The sequence below is a fragment of the Aphis gossypii genome, chromosome 3, assembly GCF_020184175.1.
Source record: "Aphis gossypii isolate Hap1 chromosome 3, ASM2018417v2, whole genome shotgun sequence".
NCBI classification, from domain to species: Eukaryota; Metazoa; Arthropoda; class Insecta; order Hemiptera; family Aphididae; genus Aphis; species Aphis gossypii.
Genome location: NC_065532.1, coordinates 2,582,722 through 2,601,485, shown reverse-complemented (window position 1 = coordinate 2,601,485; position 18,764 = coordinate 2,582,722). Strand labels below are relative to the sequence as shown.

Genomic DNA, 18,764 nt, shown 5'->3' with positions numbered 1-18,764 from the left:
TATTAATTTCATATTAATCATGAGTAGATGTATCCATTGTATTAAGAAATTCTATACAAATTTGTACCTACAAAAATTGTAATTTATGGCCATTCAAATATTCATTTATTCATTAATAATAATATTATACCTAAGTGGGTATAGAAATCTTTAATTAGGTACAAATTAGATACCAATTTTAATATTTTAAGATTTTGACTTTTGACAAATCTAAACATTAATCATACAAAAATAAATAATATTATATTATACATTATACTTAAAGAAAATATCAGTTAACCATATATTATGGAAAATAATAATAATATATTAGATATAAAACTAAACAAATTTAACAAGTTGCCAGCAATAGCAGAGTTAGAACTCACAATACATGTAAATTTAATAAATGGTATATATTAATTTAAATAGTTTAGATATGTGGGTTACCATCTATTATTTATTTACAATAATAAAGTTAACAATTCATACATTTTTATTGATTTCAAACATAAATTTTCAATAAGATTTAATTACAAGAAAAATAAGGTATTTGTGATACAATCGCCAATAAGTAACATACAATAATTATATCCATTCATATTTTAAATTATAAAACTATAATTTTAATAACAAATATATATTGAAAAAAATCTTCAACAATCCAATTAAATATAAACAACATTTAGATACCATACATATTTTACTAACCTGCAAACGTTTTATTTTAGTCTAAAAGTATTATAATGAAAATAAAAATACTGAAAATTCTTGAAACTTAATACATAAGTAGGTATTTGCATACAAATATGCATAAAATAATTTAAATACAATAACATAATTTAATAATAATACAATTCAACGATTATAACACATTTAAAAGAATACATTGTCTATTACCATTATTAATACTCAAAAACTTTATTTAAACTACATAAACTCAATTAAAGCTTAATAATATTGCACCATAAATACAAAAATAGTAGGACTCAGCAATAGTATTATTGTACAATATTTCAGATCCATATGTTAAACGTCATAAAATAATAAGTGAATAAAATATATTAGCAGTGACAAAACATTTATTTAGTGATTAACAATGTTATCAATACACATAACAAAGATAACATTGCTTATTGTTAGCTGGAATGTATAGGAAATAAACTTTTGGCAACAAAATGAGCAAATCTATTGACTTAAGCAATAGATGGAGAAGACTTAAAGCACTTAACAACTGATTTTTAAGATTTTACTATGGACCAATAAGAGTAATAATTTATGTTAGATACAAATTATTTTTATAAAAAATAAAAATTAATTATTACCATGATAAATTAATATATCCTATATTATATAATAAAATATATCCTAATAAGATCGATAGAATTGATTAAATTATTTTTAAGCAGTTTTTAAAATATTCATAAATGATTTAGTGTATACTTGTGTATCATATTATATAGATAATTCAATAATAGTAAATGATCGATGGATAAATCGCAAAATGTTATAAAAGATCACGGAAATATAAAATCGTTATTCAATTTATGTCAGTTTCAGTTGTAAGTATAAAGTCAAATATACGCTATTATTCTAAACCATATTAGGTATGCAGTCAAATGTAAATTAATTTCCTCTAAATTTAAATAAACAAAACACTGAATTAAAAAAAAGGGAGAAAATTGTATTACAACACTCAACAAAATAAAATTATCCCGGAAGTCGAGATTCAGCATAAAAGTCGGGTTCATCTTCATCATTAGTCATGTTTGTTGGCTCATTACTGTCTAACTATAGTTGAAGAAAAACAATAATATAGTATTATAGTATATTTTGTAAGATAAAATTTAATAATCAATCCATGGACACTTACAGCTCGCAATTCTTTCGCTGTGAAAAGTTTATTACATAGTTGAGACCGCACAGGAATCATCATGATCAAGAAAAACGGAAACAATAAAGAAAATGATGACGACTTAACGCTCCATAGAACACACAAACATACCAGTTGAATTCCAGTGAATAAGTGCATTTTGTATGTTTGTACCTGAAAAGCGAAATTTGATATAAAATTGATTAATAATTAATTAAAATAAGGTTTGAGACTAAAGTAAAAATAATATATTACCATTATTACCCACGTATGAACTAGAATTTTTTACCTATACATACGTTTAATTTATAAGGTGTTTATGAAGTATAATTTATTTACATAATTTCTATGAACGTGTTTTTGATATGTTAACAAATAACAGTTTTAAAATCATATTATTTAGTCAAAAATTAATATCTAATCAAGGATTTGTATTTTGATGGTAATAGGGTTTTGGTTAAAATGTTATAGGTACCTATATAACTATATTAATACACTTACATGGCGAACGTACGGCGCTTCTGAATGATGTTTCACTGGCATGAAAACCAGTTTGAGACGTTCAAAAAACTGTATACCATCGATAGACGATATTCCCATATAAAGAAATACCCCAAAAAGTACAGCCATCGGTATCAATCGCAGTAAAGGAGACATGACCACTGAACAACCAACCATTATAGACACTAATAGAGAACTGACTCTTTGCTCTAAAAATAATAAGAAAAAAAATATGACATACTACATTTTAATAAATAAAAGCTGTGAGTTATAACAATATTAAAATTGCTTATAAATGACAATGTTATAGCATTTAAATGTTCGCTATTTTGAGAAAAAACTCATACATAATATTTTATAATTTGCATCAGTTTGAAAAAAATAACTTCCAACTCAAAAATATGTTTTTAATGTTGTACGTAGGTATAATATTAAAATTATATTATAACTTATATTGGTTATTAACAAATAAAGAACGATATTTTAATAAAGCAAACCTGTGTGGCTGTGTGAGGTTTTTGTATTCAAACTTTATGAATTATATCGTTACTTTACTTGTCGCATGGGCATATATATACACGGAAAACAGATTGCAAAAATATTCTAAGTTACATTCATTTGCAACACAATTTTTTCACGAACCTTTTACTTCGATGATATGAGGCTTTTGACCTGGAGCGTGAGTTCGGCTCATCACTGTTAGTGATGATACGTGAGCAACGGATCTGACAGTCGCAGCACTCATCCAGGGGGCTCCAATCACACCGCACATCAGATTGATAAAATTTACTAGTACGATATCTAAATGAAAGCCACTGCCTTTTTGAAGTTTGCGTTCTTTTTTAGCGATAATCAATCTGTGAACCGATTGATCGGCCAGTTATATTTATTAGAATTATATTTAGACATTGTATCTAAGTTAGAATGGGTAGTGGGTACATACTCGCTGATGTGAGTTTCCATGAACATGAGAATGTAAACGAGTATTGCCGGTACAATGGCAACGAAGGGCACCCAGGGTTCGATAGGATTCTTAAGACCACTGGGTGATATGAACCACCCGCGTGCTGCAGGGTCCGATGGCGTCAAACCCTCGGGAACTTTGAGTTTTTCGGTATAAGTAGTTGGATTGAAATAGTCGGCGGCTACCATTGATATAATAGCTATGGGCACACCAAAATCACCTAACGCTCTGCGGATCTGAAATTATTAATGCACTTAAATAAATAATTAATATAGAAGATGCCAATTCCCGAGCCTGAGGGAAATACATAGGGACCTTAATGTTACCCATCCTGAAATGCCCTTAAATTAGTTTGATAATCATTAATAATTATCAAGTTAAATTCTATGTATACAAAATGATTCGATCCATGTGATCCATATGATCCATATAAGATGAAAAAAATATTTAATAAAACAAAATATTGTAAAATAGAACGGAGTGCACCAACATTATAGCCTAGACGAGCAATTAATAAAAATATTAAAAATACAATTCACTTACATTCCTTCCAAGAAATTTGCTATTTCTGAAATGCCGAAGGTAATATGCAACAAAAAATGTTCCCAATGCCAGGATAGTACATAGTAGCGCAGTATTCGGCTGCTTTGTGATCAAAGGTTGGTGATCTATGGGTCTAAACAATTCCGTATCACTAAAATACATATAGGTTCAATTATATTTTTGATAAAGATCTTATTAACAATTTAAACAATTAATAAAAATAATTATAATAATATAGTTTTTAAAATATATAAACATTTCATATTTTACAGCACATTATTAACATTATATTTTCATTTAAAATGAATTAACAAACATATCTATTTATTTTATTTTGCATATAACGATAGGCTATTAATAGTAATAACGATCCAAAAATTTGTAATTTTTTGTAATAACAAAAGTGTAATATAGAGCAATAAATATTTAAAAATTTAAATCATAACAAATAGATGCATATGAATTAAGTTACATACTTAAATGAAGAATTATAGGAAGTAGAATTTGAGAAAGAAATAGAGTTTTCAATGCGTGTTAAAGCGTCTTCTTCACAATAATCTTTCAACGGTAACAGTGGGTGTGTGGTAAATACCTTAAAAATGAATAAATGTTTTACCATTGCAAACACATTCAATGATTTTATTGAAGTGTAAAGCATTAAAGAATTACCATCATAATAATATACTTACATTAAAGCATTTTGATAAACTTTCCCATATATAAATTAACGATATGAGAGACGCGAAAATTTCTTCGGTAAACCTTGTAAATACTTTGACCAGAACACTGCCTTCAACGCAACTAACAAGCAGAGCGATTATTACCAACCATATACCAATGTAAACCCTCATTGGCAAAAATTCTATGTCGTTGCTGCGACAAAACTACAAAATACACAATAATTAGGCACGATCGTTTTAGAGTGATTAGAACACGGAAAAGAAATTCAAAAATTCTCTAAAAGCTATTGGTACAAACTCACAGTGAACAGTGCTTCGTCAAAGAGCAATAACGGTCCAGTAGTTCCGACTATTAATAATGGCTGTCCGGAAAACAGTGAGAAGATGACGCCAGAGACAGACGTGGCGATTAGCGTTTCTGATATTCCAATAAAGTTTTTCGTTTTGTCCGCTGAAAAGTTACATATGACAAAAATATTTCATTTATTAGGCAGTTTGTAGGCACTAGGCAATATCAGTTTGTTAAGCCACAACTTTTTAAAAATTTTACTAACCCATTAGACCACCAAAAGTGATTGCTGCCGATAGAGCAGCAAAGTATATGAATATCGCAGACGCTATACACTGCAAATTTAACCCTTGAATGAAGTCAGATTTGTAGTAAGGCAATCGGCGTTTAATGTCTTTCACTAAACCTCCCCAAGGTTTTTTTGTACGTCTCAAAGGGTCGTCTTTGTTATCGTCGCTCTTTTCACTTGAAGTTGACGTTAAGGTTGTCACTAAAAATAGACCAAAAATGTATATTATTTTATTTGTTTATCTATTTTTAATAAATTATTCTACAATGGTCAATATCAATAATGGCTAAACAACTATTCACCAACAATATTATACCTTTTTGTGAGGCTGCGCGTGTTTTTCGCCTTTTAATCTGTTCGCTTTTTTCTTTGAGCTCTCGTAGGGATAGTAATTCTTCTCTTTCCCAGTCGCATGGCGGCAGTACAATACTGCTGTCAAGAAACTCATTTAGTAAACTAATAAGTTCTTTACGTTCCGTTGCTTTGTACGCTTTGCAGTGAAATTCCTACAATTATAATACAATTATTAATTTGTTCGTTAAACATTAAATTTTAACACTTTTCAAGTTAATGCATATTGTTAGGCACGCAATTTAATTTTTTTTTATGAATGGTTATAATAATTAGAGAATATCACTTACAGAATTTGACATTAAAGTTGACATTGATCTTCCAACTTCATGATAATCGATATCCTTTGGATCGGGAGGACCCAAAAGTATAAACATAAATCGTACTGGTATTGTAACTTCGGTCAACGAGGGTATCACAATACCCTCAGCTAAACGTACAAAAGCTGCGGTTCTTTTTTTTAAAAAATCTACAGAACCAACTAACACCGTAGTGGCTTCAGCACCAACTGGTATTCGCTTAAGAATGCTTTCTTTTTGAGCTCTCTTCGCCATATCTTCGGTTGATGAGCTATAAGTCTCTTCTTTCATATCAATATTAATATGATTTTTGTCCAAGTCTAGGAAAGAACGATTGTTATTGTTATTGGTGACTCCAAATTTAGGGCTTGAATGCATTTCATGACTTGATAAAGTACTTTTCATCCTTGACTTTCCGTCGTCATTCAGGTTCTAAATATTAAAATCAGTCAATATTATTGTATCTTTATTATAGTAAGTATAACCACGTATAGAATATAATTAAATTATGAACTATAGGCTTTATTAGCTACAAGGTATTATTTGTTTTGAATATTTTGAAATCTAAAAAATGATGAGTAAACTACATAATTAAAGCATCACATTTTGTACTAATTTATTAATGTATAGTATATATTAATGGTAAAAAGCATATCATGAATATGTTATGAATCAATGGCCTATTGCCTCGTCCTAAAAAGTTAAAAAAAAAAAAAAAAGCGATTCAGGTATAGTTGTAGCATGTAGACACTTGTAAATCAAAGAATTTTAACTAAATATTAAATTCTACTATGAAACAAACAATAAAAATGCCTAAATGTTGTTAATGATTTAAAAGAATGATGCACGTTATTATTATTATAATAAAATATCTTTATATTCAACGAAGAAACTTAGTTTACATTGTGTGTAAGTGATGCCGACCGCTTAGCCAAAAATTCTGCCTCAAATTGCTGTCAGAAAAACAATATTTAAACAAAATTATAACATACCTATTATTAAATCTTATAAATAATAACCGTGGCTTTCAAAATAGATGTTTAAATATTTACGATATAATATTTAAAAAATGTATGTATACATATGTTCATTAAAAACATATAGCGAACATTCTGTTTCAAAAATATTATTGAAGAATTTTTTTTTTTTAAAAATTAGAAAGAAAACCTTAAAGATAAAAAAATTATCAAAATAATAAATGATATTCTGAAGCCATTTTGAAATGAGATGAATCAATAAAACAAATTACCGTAAGACTCGTGTAGCTGGCTGTATTTCGTCTAATAAACCTACTAAATTTGTCGCTGTCTTGTTGAACATGTTTATGTCGGAGTAACAATAATCTCATAACCGCAGCTTTATCTTCTTGGTTGATGAGTTCCTCGATGGCCATTTGTTCGACCACCCGATATATTACACCAGGTAGGTCTTTTTCTTCCAAGTCCAGTAAAATTACGCCTTTAAGAAAATTGTGATTATTTTCAGCACATAACAGTTCTCGGAGGGTAAAATGAACGTTTTCAAAAACTCACCAGACTCCAAAGACCTTCTTACATTCAACAATGAGTGGAAACTCAAGGAGGCCACGTGCGGACGTCCCCATCTATCCGTCCCTTCTTGTACATCTTCCTCGTACTTTATCCATCGAGCAGTTTCTTTCCATTCTCGTTCTTCTCCGGTACCTTTTAATTCGTCAAGTTGAACAAAAACCTGTACAAATAAGTCAATCATTGAGAATATATACGCGTGAACAGCGCGACGCATAAATAAAAACAACACATATTTTATCTCAAAAGGTGTCTCAACGAGCAAAGTACTTGAATATTATAATCGTAATAATAGTAATAATAATAACGTACCGCATGAGGACTGTGGTCTACGTATTTTTTAATCACATTTATTGGCAAGCCTGCGATTAAAGTTCCATCTATACCTCCAGAATACGGAACCAAAAAGGAACTTTTATTTTTGCTACTGAATCTCCGTTTCTCTTTATTGCAGTCATATCTATGACCTATAAATAAAGATTAAAATAATTTCTATTATAAATAATTCTATTAAATTTTATAGTATAACAAAAACAAAAAAAAAAATTGATATTCTAATTAATACATCTGTTATCTAACATAATAAAATAATCACTATTATATTAATTAACGTCACGAATGTCATTGTTATGTCATCAATATTATTTAAGTATATGAAATAAATAAATAAATTATAGATTAATCTAAGTTATCAAACATTTATGGCTAATATAAATATAGTCACTAAATAATAAACTAACTATAATTACTTATGTAATTTTAAATGTATTAATTCAATCATTAATACGATAAAAGGGAGTGGCGTTTTAAATAACAGCTTGGTACTATATTATTGTCTATTAACTATTAAGTATCCGGTAGTTTATGAAAATAAAATCATCGAAAAGATAACATAGTGTTTAATTAACAATTAAAAAGGTACTTAATCGATGTTTCGAACGAATGCTAAACAGCTATAAATAGTGTATGTTTATTATAAAAATGTTAATGTCTAAAATATTAAGTATGTGTTTTTCTTTACTGAACCATATTATACCATATACTATATAGATGAATCTGTTTTACGTTTGTCTTCGAGTAATTTGTCTAGGATTCTGATCGTCAATATTATTTTATACTAGTTTATAACTCATAAACTATGCCAAATAAAATACATCAAACAGTGAAATTAAACATGGAATAAATAAAAAATACCAATAACATAAAAAACATTCAGTGTTATTTTCAAAGAATTTTTGAAAATTGTAAGGTATATTATTAATTCTTATTTTTTAATAAAACAATAAAAAATAAAATTCGTTTTTTTATACCTTTTCATAAATAATAGCAATTTGTAAATGTAATATGTATTATTAGATAATAATTGAAAATCAGAAACCAAGATGTTTATAATCAAATATTTAATTGATAGTAGGTTCTTACAACAAAATATTAAAAATCTACATAAATTCCTGAGAATAAATTGGAACTTTTATTATACACCTATTTTTATTATAATAATATATTGAAAGGTTTTCAAAAGTTTATTATTTCTATTTGAGTTAAAATGTTGATTATTAACATACGATGATTCGTTATTTTTTTTTAAACAAAATATTTCAACGATTAAGTTAAAATATTTTTAAAATTATCTTACTTGTTAAATCGTCTTGAATGAACTCATCTAAGTTTTCATCGATTTGTAGATCATCCTTAGGTATAAAAATTTCTCGTTCATTATTCTTATGTCGGCTATGATGACGATGATGATGTCTACATAGAAAGAATAACGGGGCATATTATGCACAATTGAAGAAAATTATGCGTATATCAAACAAAAAACAAAATTTTATCCTTATCTTTATGGTAATTTTAATAAATACTTATTGTAAGTAAACAATATTATACATTATGGATATGAACTAAACGATTTTTTATTTTAGGAATTGTCAATAGCAAGATAAAACGATGAGAACATGAAAAATTTGATTTGATTTCTATAATTTTGCCATAAAATGAATGATATATAATTATATTTTAGTATGAAATAATACATACAATAAACTAAACACAGCTAACTAGATTTTTATTGGTTAATAGTTATTAATCATTCAACTGTAAGGAAAAACTAAAAAATATTTAAAAATTTTATAAGTATGTAACAATAAAAAGAAATAATTTGATTATACGTAGTTCAGCGTATCAGGTTTCTAAAACTAATAACTTTAATTAAATTATTTCAAATACATATGGAGTCAAATATTAAATTGTGTGGTGTATAAATATAATTAAACTATAATATTCGTACTACTATTACTGTTAACATTTTAATAAAAATATAATAAATAATATAAATTGTGTAGGTATACCTGTGTTTACGTTTAGGTTTTTTGATTTCTTGATGTGGTCGGTCTTGAGCAGTTTTATCAAGTTCTCTGTGTAGGTTGTAAGCTGCTTCTTCATTTTGCTCATCTATAATTTAAAATGAAAAACTTATAATTTTTTTTTATTACATTTATTAAAAAAAACTTATGTAATAGGTACTTTTTATAAATTATATTTTATAATTTACAGGGTAATACTTAAGTAGCTGATAAATTCAATCAACTAATTATGTTATAATTAATTTTCTAATTAACATTACGTTTTAAAAAAATATACAAAATATAATTGACTATTTTATTTATTATTATTATTATTCATATAAATAGTAATCATCATAAAGCTGTATTTATTTAAATATTGGAAGTCATAAATAAAAAAAAAATTTTAATAAAAGAAGTAGTAGTTAAGGCAATAACTAATAAATTAATTGCATCTGCCAATTATTTCTATTATACTCTATATACATATATTATACAAGAATTAAGTGTGAACAAGTGAAAACACAAAATGAAGGTGAAATATTCAAGTCAAATGTACATAAATTCTAATGGTGTTAAAGTACAGTTTTGTTTAAAGCAAAATAAATATAATATTGATATCAGCATGATAAACAATTATCTCACAAGGAAAATGTATAATATACTATATATTGTCAAAAATATATAAATACAAATCACTTCATCGTACGAGAACCGACTTTTTATAAGTAGGTATACAAATAAAATCCTAATTTGATACACGACATCGTCGATATTCTGAAAAATAAAATACATTGCAGTCAAAGGGTGACAATCTCATCAATACATCCATTTTCAGACTACCCAACAATATATTTAACACGAAATGTATCGGTGTGTCATCGCTAACTACCAACAAATGACACTGAATCTGATATAAAATCGTCAACAGTATTTTTGAGATACATATTAAGTATACATTTTGACGAGCTAGATTATATGTGTGTATTTATTTTTTATGTAGTGTATCTCGTGAAAATGTTAATTTTTTAATTATAGTCACTATTTTGAACAATATAAAATCTGAACGAAATACAATTAAAAAATTATGGAAAATCACCTAGTATTAATAATTGAAACCATAGAAATCTCTTAGTAAATTATTTTTATAATCATGTACCATTAAAAACATTTTTGCGTTATAAATTCGGGTGAACCTACCTTTTTTGCGTTTTTATTCTCCATTTCATTACAAATAACTGATGTTGATTTTTAAAAAATCTAAAATCAAATTCCGCGTCTCATTGACACGTATTTACCTTTACACATAAATGTAACTTTGGAAATCGGCTGTAAATGTTGAAAATACGTCAATGGTTGTTTCGATAGGAAATAGACATACTATTACTCCGATGAGTGTTAACGAACCCACCCAAGTGATATTTTTTGGACACTCCCTAGTCCCTATATTAGAAAATACTCCACGCATAGAGGATATTATTTCTAAACCTATACATACTGTTAAAATTTCAGATGGTTTTTTTTTACAACATTCACTCTTTAATCAATATATATTCAATATATATATATACAATATACACCATGAAATTATTTCTCAGCATGACCTTTTTATTTTTTATGTCTTACAACCTAAAATACGTCGAAATATATTCTATAATCCCGGGATTTGGTATATAAGCGTGTATTACATATTATGCTCGTCCCTAACTCCGAGACGGTAGAGAATGGCATAATAACCAACCTAACCTAGATAAATTGGTGACAACCTGCGAACATAATGATCTTTGTCTTGATAAGAAAAGCGATGTTTAACAATTCTATTGTGTGAGGAATTTTTTTTTTTTTTGTAGAAAGATATTTAAAGTGATCTTGTTTCCAGTAATAGAGACTATTTCTTATGATTTAGGGAAGAATAAAATTAATAGTCTACAAAATAATTTCAATACATTGAAGTATAGTATTATATATTTATCAGAATTAAAAAAATTTCATGTTAGGTTTTGACATTTAGAAAAAACAAAACGTTTTTTTTTTTTATGAAAAGTGAGCCAAAAAAATCATTAGATATAACATTATACATATACAGTATACACACTACATAGTATGATATAATACAAGCAGTTGCGTGTTAATAGTGTAATTTAAATAAAATTATTACGATAATAAATGTTCGCGTAAAATAAAAATGAAACGATTATAGTTGAGTTGTGTTCGCTAACTGGAAAATAAATAACATTATGTAAAAATAACAATAACAATTAACTTATACATGGCTTTGGAAATACACTATGACGGCTAAAATATTATTTTAAAAAATTGACGCAGAAGTGTGTATAAAAATGATAGAACTTTAAAAAGTCTAAGTGTGATTAATAATCACTGATTATAGATATAAATATTTATATTAAATAAACAAAATATATTTTCGTTACTCTTTTGCGTGTTTACAACGAAAAAATACACCCGGATTGTAAAATTAATAGCATATCATAACTTAATTCAAAATTTTGAGCCGTTCAATTTATCTTACTTTTTATTTCTGTATATTATAAATCACAAATATAGTAAATAGAGTTCGTCAAACACCTGTTCAATGTTTAATCATAAATAACTACAATAACACCATATACGACTCTTCTTCTTTTCAAATGAATCTTTGCATTTCCATACAGTTGAATGGAAATTGGATTGTGCTAAAGTAGATACAAAACCATTAATCATTATACTATCATTCAATAAAATTGTTGATAGTATAGACTATATTTAAAGACGATCGAATAGTTTATCGAAGTTATCGCCATACCATCGTCGATTTAATAATGACTACTTTTGTATTTAAGTTATCTGATTTTAATTTTTCAAGATAAAACATTTAGTTGATTAACAAAAGTATGGCAGTTATTAATTATAAAGTATACTTAATTATAATAGAATATTACAATATTATAATATTGATATAATAAAAATAAATTTTAGTGTCTTACAAATGTATACATATTTTCATATTCCTTTTGAAATACACCTGATATAATATAAATGACTAAGAAGCTAAAAACTTTTATTTGGTGATCAATTGTTCGCAACAAATTCACCGGATACAAGAATCATTGACAATAGCTTATACGTATCTTTCTTTAATTTGTTACATTATTTATTTCTTAAGGGCACGCTAATATAGTACATGTTTTCGAGCTTAAATTTCAAATTACAACACTAATTTTAATATTAAAAATTAATATATTATGAATCTTAAAGGTAAGAATATTATCTGTGTTTATACTTTGGTTTTTAAATAAGTTATGAGTAGGTATGTAAAAATAAATATTACAATAAAATTAAAAAATGTTAAAAACCAGACTAGCTTGACATTAAAATATTTAAAACATCATAATACACCAAATTATACAAGTAGGTACAGATAATGTTCAAACCTTAAAGTTTATAATAGGTCAATATACTCTAATCTTGAAAGTAGTTTTACAAGAATATTCACAAGAAATCAATTCTATTTAATTTTAAACAAATGTCGTCATATTGTTTGGATTTACAAACATTGCAAACGTTGAAAACAATCACTACGTGTGAAACTAACTAGCTGACAATATAAAATTTGCTCTGTAGCTTTTTATAAACTCAAATTTACTATCACTTATACTGCAAAAGTGCATCTCAGTTTTAGTTATTTTTCAGAATTTACAAAAAACATTTATTTTAATCTGACTAAAGTTATACTTTTAAGTACTTGTAAAGTCGTCTTAACCAATAGATGTAGCGTTCTTTTATTATATAGTTTGATACAGTATAATATAGTTTTCAATTTTTAATTTTTACTGTAAAAATGTACAAAAATGAAAAAAAAAATAATCAAAAAATATCGTTCTATAGCCTTATAATTTTAAATAGCTATAAAAATTATTTAAACTGAAGGTCACATAATATATTCAAAATATTTAACGTTATCTATAGACATATTTTTCAAAGCATGTAATCATATTAATCTTATAAATATATATAATCTACTACATAACAATAGCTCATTGATTTTTTACATTTATTTTTTATGTAATTTTTGCTTACTCATGTTCAACATTGTTTTTGTTGACTTTATTTTATTTTGTACATTATTATATTGGAAAATAATATGTATAAAATAATAAATATAATATTTGGCTTTGGTGGGTGTTAGATCATAAATAAATATATAAGTAATTTATTATTTTTAATATAAATACAAAATACATTACAAGCACTATGTAATAAATAATAATATATATACAAAATATATTATATATGTATACGATATATATGTAATCGTATATTGTTTTGAAATTTCAATCATCGTATTTTTAAAAAAATTTTTTAAGTCCTAAACTTTGTTTGGTGACTTCAAAAACCTTGAATTTACACCGTTCGTTCTTTCATAACTTAAGCAATTTTAATTTTAAAGTGAATCATATAAGTATACAAAACATTAAAATTTAAAAATGCTCACGACCCATTATATTATTATTCAATTAAAATAATTGAAAAACTTAAAAATATTCTAACCTTTAAATTTGATTTAATGGTTAATTTACTCAAATATTTAAACTAACAAATCTAGTGATTTTCTGCTAATCTTAAATTAGTTATGTGTTATACGTATAACATATTAGACAACAATAATTATGAATTATTAAGTTATAAATTCCAAGTCAATTTACAAATATTGACTAATTGTATGATGTCAATAACAAACACATTTTGATCAACATGTTGTACTTCACAACTAAAGCAAACTTCAATAAGTAATTAATTAAGGCTACACACGACTAACAGGGTTACACACTAACACGACTTCAATCGTTTGATTTAACGTATACTCTATTATGGTAGTAGATATAACATTATTTATAGGACACCATGTACAGTCTATAATTGAAATATTTGGCTCGACTATACAATACAATTTTAAAATAAAATTAATCTACATTATTATTAATTGTATTATATTTTTATTTAAAAAAAAGAAAATAATACATTTTATCTTATTTAAATGTACTAATCATATTGTTCTAGTTTTATACTGAACACCACTTAATTAAATTGATCGAATTAAATAATAACTATTATTAATAATAGAAACTGTAGAAATAATTTTTATTAAATTGGTTAATTTTAAGAAAGTTAGAATTAATATTTAATACATTTAGTAATAGCTAATGCGATGCACTTTGTAGTTTGTATAGTAGTATACTATTGATCGATCAACAGAAGCTATACCAAATAATACTTAATACGTACCTACTACCTATCTAACATAATAACTGTAGAGTCACGTACGTATATTCAAACATTATATAGAATATAATATACAATGTGTCCCGGGGCGAAGTGACCGGCCGCTGTCATATGAAAGTATACCTAAAATGACGAAGAAATAACCTTTAAAGTGGAGGTCTAACTCTTTTTTTTTTTTTGAATTATGGGCAATTTAAGTTTTTTTAAACCAAACAAAAACTACCACGGATTTTTTTATGTTTCTCCGAAACTTTTCAACATTTTAACATAATTTTTTTTTTGTTTTAAAGCTATTTAATTGTCCTTTCAACCAACATACGCAATTAAACCAAAATTATGTAAATTATTATTATTAAATTGAAAAAATTAAATTTCTTTATCAAAAGTTGGAATTTTTAAAAATAAATCTCGTATTACTCAAAATAATTCAATATTTAGTATGGGTTATTTTGATTGTGTATTATTCTACAGAATAATACCTTGAATACCTTATAAGTTTGGTTTTCATATCTTTCATAATCGCAGAGTTATAAGCAGCTAAACAGTAAACATTACAGGTCTTTTGTGATTTTAATTATTGGCAATTTATAATTTTTCTAAACATCAAGTATAACTTAGGCATAAACTCATTAGGGGCGATAGCAGCAGAAGAAATACGACAAAATCATGCTGAAATACAAAGGACTACACAAAGTGTTTCATTTAGAGCTCAAGCTTGTTTGCAGTTAGGTGGGGAACACTTTGAAAATCTTATTAATTAATCAAATAAACATAACATTTATTTCCTTGTTATTTAATTATTATTATTATTAAACTACTTTATTTTATTTTATTTTTAAAAAAAATTGACTTCTTACATTATTTATATCACCTAAAATTACCATAAAATAAATTGCCAATAATTAAAATCACAAAAGACCTGTAATGTTTAGCTGCGTATAACTCTGCGATTATGAAAGATATGAAAACCAAACTTATAAGGTAATCAAGGTATTATTCTGTAGAATACACAACCAAAATAACCCATACTAAATATTGAATTATTTTGAGTAATACGAGTTTTATTTTTAAAAATTCCAACTTTTGATAAAAAAATTTAATTTTTTCAATTTAATAATAATAATTTACATAATTTTGGTTTAATTGCGTATGTTGGTTGAAAGGACAATTAAATAGCTTTAAAACAAAAAAAAAATTATGTTAAAATGTTGAAAAGTTTCGGAGAAACATAAAAAAATCCGTGGTAGTTTTTGTTTGGTTTAAAAAAACTTAAATTGCCCATAACTCAAAAAAAAAAGAGTTAGACCCCCACTTTAAAGGTTATTTCTTAGTCATTTTAGGTATACTTTCATATGACGGCGGCTGGTCACTTCGCCCCGGGACACATTGTATATAATATTATATATATTATACGTATTATAATAGTATATAATGTGTCTAGTCCAATTAAAATAAAAGACTTATTAAACATACCTAATATGTACATTTGAATAGTACCTATATTATATTATTATGTACAGTTTACACATTATACACCTACGCGAAATAAGAAATTTCGTAGTGTTAGAATTTTGAAACAGGTAGTATATTAATTTATTTTATTTTATAAGGTATAACAGTTATACCGAAACAAAAAAAAAAAAACACGTAAACAGTAAATTATAAAAGGAAATTTCCTGTTTAATTAAAATCTATTTTTTGAAATATTAATCGCCTTTAGAATCAACCCGTTTAACGTAAGATACTGCGTGATGTTTCAGTTAAAACAATTAGGTAGGTTATAGACAGTACATAATGATCTCCCGAGGACTAATTATTATTTGGTATTAGTCATCTGGGACTAAATCGTGACAGCAAAATTAAAACGAAACTAATACTAAATATTAACATAATAATATGTATTAATATTATAGTTTCACATCACGTAATCGTATGTAACATGTTAAATTTATATGTACCTACACATTATTATGCATATTGCATATAATACGTTTAACCGAGCAAATTGACATTGATTTCACTTACCGATATTAAATTGAACGTGTTTGTCTACGGAGTCCTGTCTGAAGTAGTGACTAAATTTTGGTTTTTCATACATTGGAGTATCACATTCACTACTCAAGAGTCCGTCTTCGGCCCTCGAACCATCTGATTCAATGTCCACAAAGTTTGGACTAATGCCAGCAGCCACGGAAAGTAATACACCACTGTTGCTAAATCATAAAATGAAATTATGAAAATATACGTATATTATATATATACATATATATGTAAAATATACATACATGTGTAACAAATATATATTTTTATATAACGTATAAAATAAATTACTGTAATATCCTACTCCTGCAATTATGCATTGCTTTGAGCACGATTTCGCTATAAAATAATTAAGCATCTAAAGAAAAACAGCTGATGAACGCACTAATAATATTAATTTTAGGAAATATTAGTATGTATTTATATGTTCACAGCACCTTTTTACATAAAGACTATATACATAATCTTTATAATCATACATTTTATTCTCACACAAAGATATTTATCTCGTGTAAGCTTTTCGATTTCTAAACCTTTTTTTTTATTAAACTATAAAAAATAATTAATCTAACTAGTTGGAACAAACATATATCCTAACCTAACCTATCTACTACTGATAATACTAGTTTTAAACAAATATTAATAAATTACATTATTTTTAGAAGTGAACTAAATTTGTAAAAAATTACACGATTATATTAAATGCATTTTTTTTTGAAAAAAAAAGTTATTTATGTTTTTTTTTTAATTAATTTTTATGTACATTATCAAATGATTCAAAAATTCAAAATGCTTAAGAATAACAAAATATAATCTTTTCAAAAAGTATAGCTAACATTATTCTAATTTTAATGTAAATTTGTAAAATAATTAAAAAATTGACTACATTTTCAATAATTTAACCCCACATAATATAAATTTAACAGTATAATTATCAATTACGATTTACAGAAGTAATAAATTCCTCGTTCAACGTTTTCATAGCATTTAAAATATAGTTACTAATAATTTATATGAAATAATAAGTCAGGAATCTCTAATAAAACATGTCTCTTAATCATGTTAGTAGTCATTTTAATAATTTTAATTTAAAGATGAGGCCAGGGGATTTAAGGGTAGATAATGAGGATCATTTGCCCTTATCGTAAGGCTTAAACTAGGATTTTATAAAAAAAAAGCAATTATTCTATAATCATAATTATTACTAAACAAAAATAGAGTACAGTGTACGCTGTTATTTCTTAAAGATAATTTTGTGTTGAGCTGTATGGTTTTTTAAAAACAAATAGATAAACCTATACAAATTATTTAATTAAAAATTAATAATAAAAATTAAATTTTATAAATCTTAATATTTTTACATAAACTTTGAATACAGATTATTGTAATTAATATAATTCTCAACTTTTTTTCATATTTAACTATTATGGTAATTATTGAGCAATCAACTATGAAAAAAAATGAATTCATCAGTTTAAAACAAATAATACCTTTTTACAAATTCTTTGTACTTAATTATATAAACCATAGAATATTGGTGGTTTATCAAAATCACTAATTGTGGTTTTTAATTAATATTTATTTTTTTATATTTTAGTTCATTATTTAAAGATTAATTATCTATTAATTTAGTTTAACAATACATTTTTGTTTAGAATTTTGTCTGATTATTAACTAGTTTTTTAACAAAGAACAAATAGATTACACTGATTCCCACCTGTTTTACAACAAAATCAAATACGCATTACATCATTATACCTATTTAGTAGCTACTAACTTTTTATAAT

At 25.7% G+C, this 18,764-nt stretch overlaps 1 protein-coding gene across 7 annotated transcripts in view; it reads right to left on the bottom strand.

The window, feature by feature from the left end:
* Positions 1 to 288: 288 nt before the first annotated feature.
* LOC114121219 (band 3 anion transport protein-like) overlaps positions 289 to 18,764 on the bottom strand; it is a 68,904-nt gene continuing 50,428 nt past the window's right edge. For 6 of the 7 annotated variants that reach the window (XM_050203024.1, XM_050203023.1, XM_027983450.2 and 3 more), the window contains 19 exons: positions 16,963 to 17,150; positions 9,664 to 9,766; positions 8,952 to 9,067; positions 7,628 to 7,782; positions 7,301 to 7,478; positions 7,018 to 7,226; positions 6,671 to 6,721; positions 5,760 to 6,200; positions 5,435 to 5,624; positions 5,095 to 5,319; positions 4,843 to 4,991; positions 4,550 to 4,744; positions 4,337 to 4,452; positions 3,861 to 4,011; positions 3,297 to 3,553; positions 2,996 to 3,210; positions 2,354 to 2,562; positions 1,853 to 2,026; positions 289 to 1,770 (listed from right to left, as the gene is read on the bottom strand). In XM_050203024.1, the coding sequence (XP_050058981.1) occupies positions 1,690 to 1,770; positions 1,853 to 2,026; positions 2,354 to 2,562; positions 2,996 to 3,210; positions 3,297 to 3,553; positions 3,861 to 4,011; positions 4,337 to 4,452; positions 4,550 to 4,744; positions 4,843 to 4,991; positions 5,095 to 5,319; positions 5,435 to 5,624; positions 5,760 to 6,200; positions 6,671 to 6,721; positions 7,018 to 7,226; positions 7,301 to 7,478; positions 7,628 to 7,782; positions 8,952 to 9,067; positions 9,664 to 9,766; positions 16,963 to 17,150 (3,403 nt within the window). In that variant the 3' untranslated portion in view covers positions 289 to 1,689. The remainder of the gene's footprint in view (positions 1,771 to 1,852; positions 2,027 to 2,353; positions 2,563 to 2,995; positions 3,211 to 3,296; positions 3,554 to 3,860; positions 4,012 to 4,336; positions 4,453 to 4,549; positions 4,745 to 4,842; positions 4,992 to 5,094; positions 5,320 to 5,434; positions 5,625 to 5,759; positions 6,201 to 6,670; positions 6,722 to 7,017; positions 7,227 to 7,300; positions 7,479 to 7,627; positions 7,783 to 8,951; positions 9,068 to 9,663; positions 9,767 to 16,962; positions 17,151 to 18,764) is intronic. The other variant, XM_050203025.1, reaches the window with a different exon arrangement.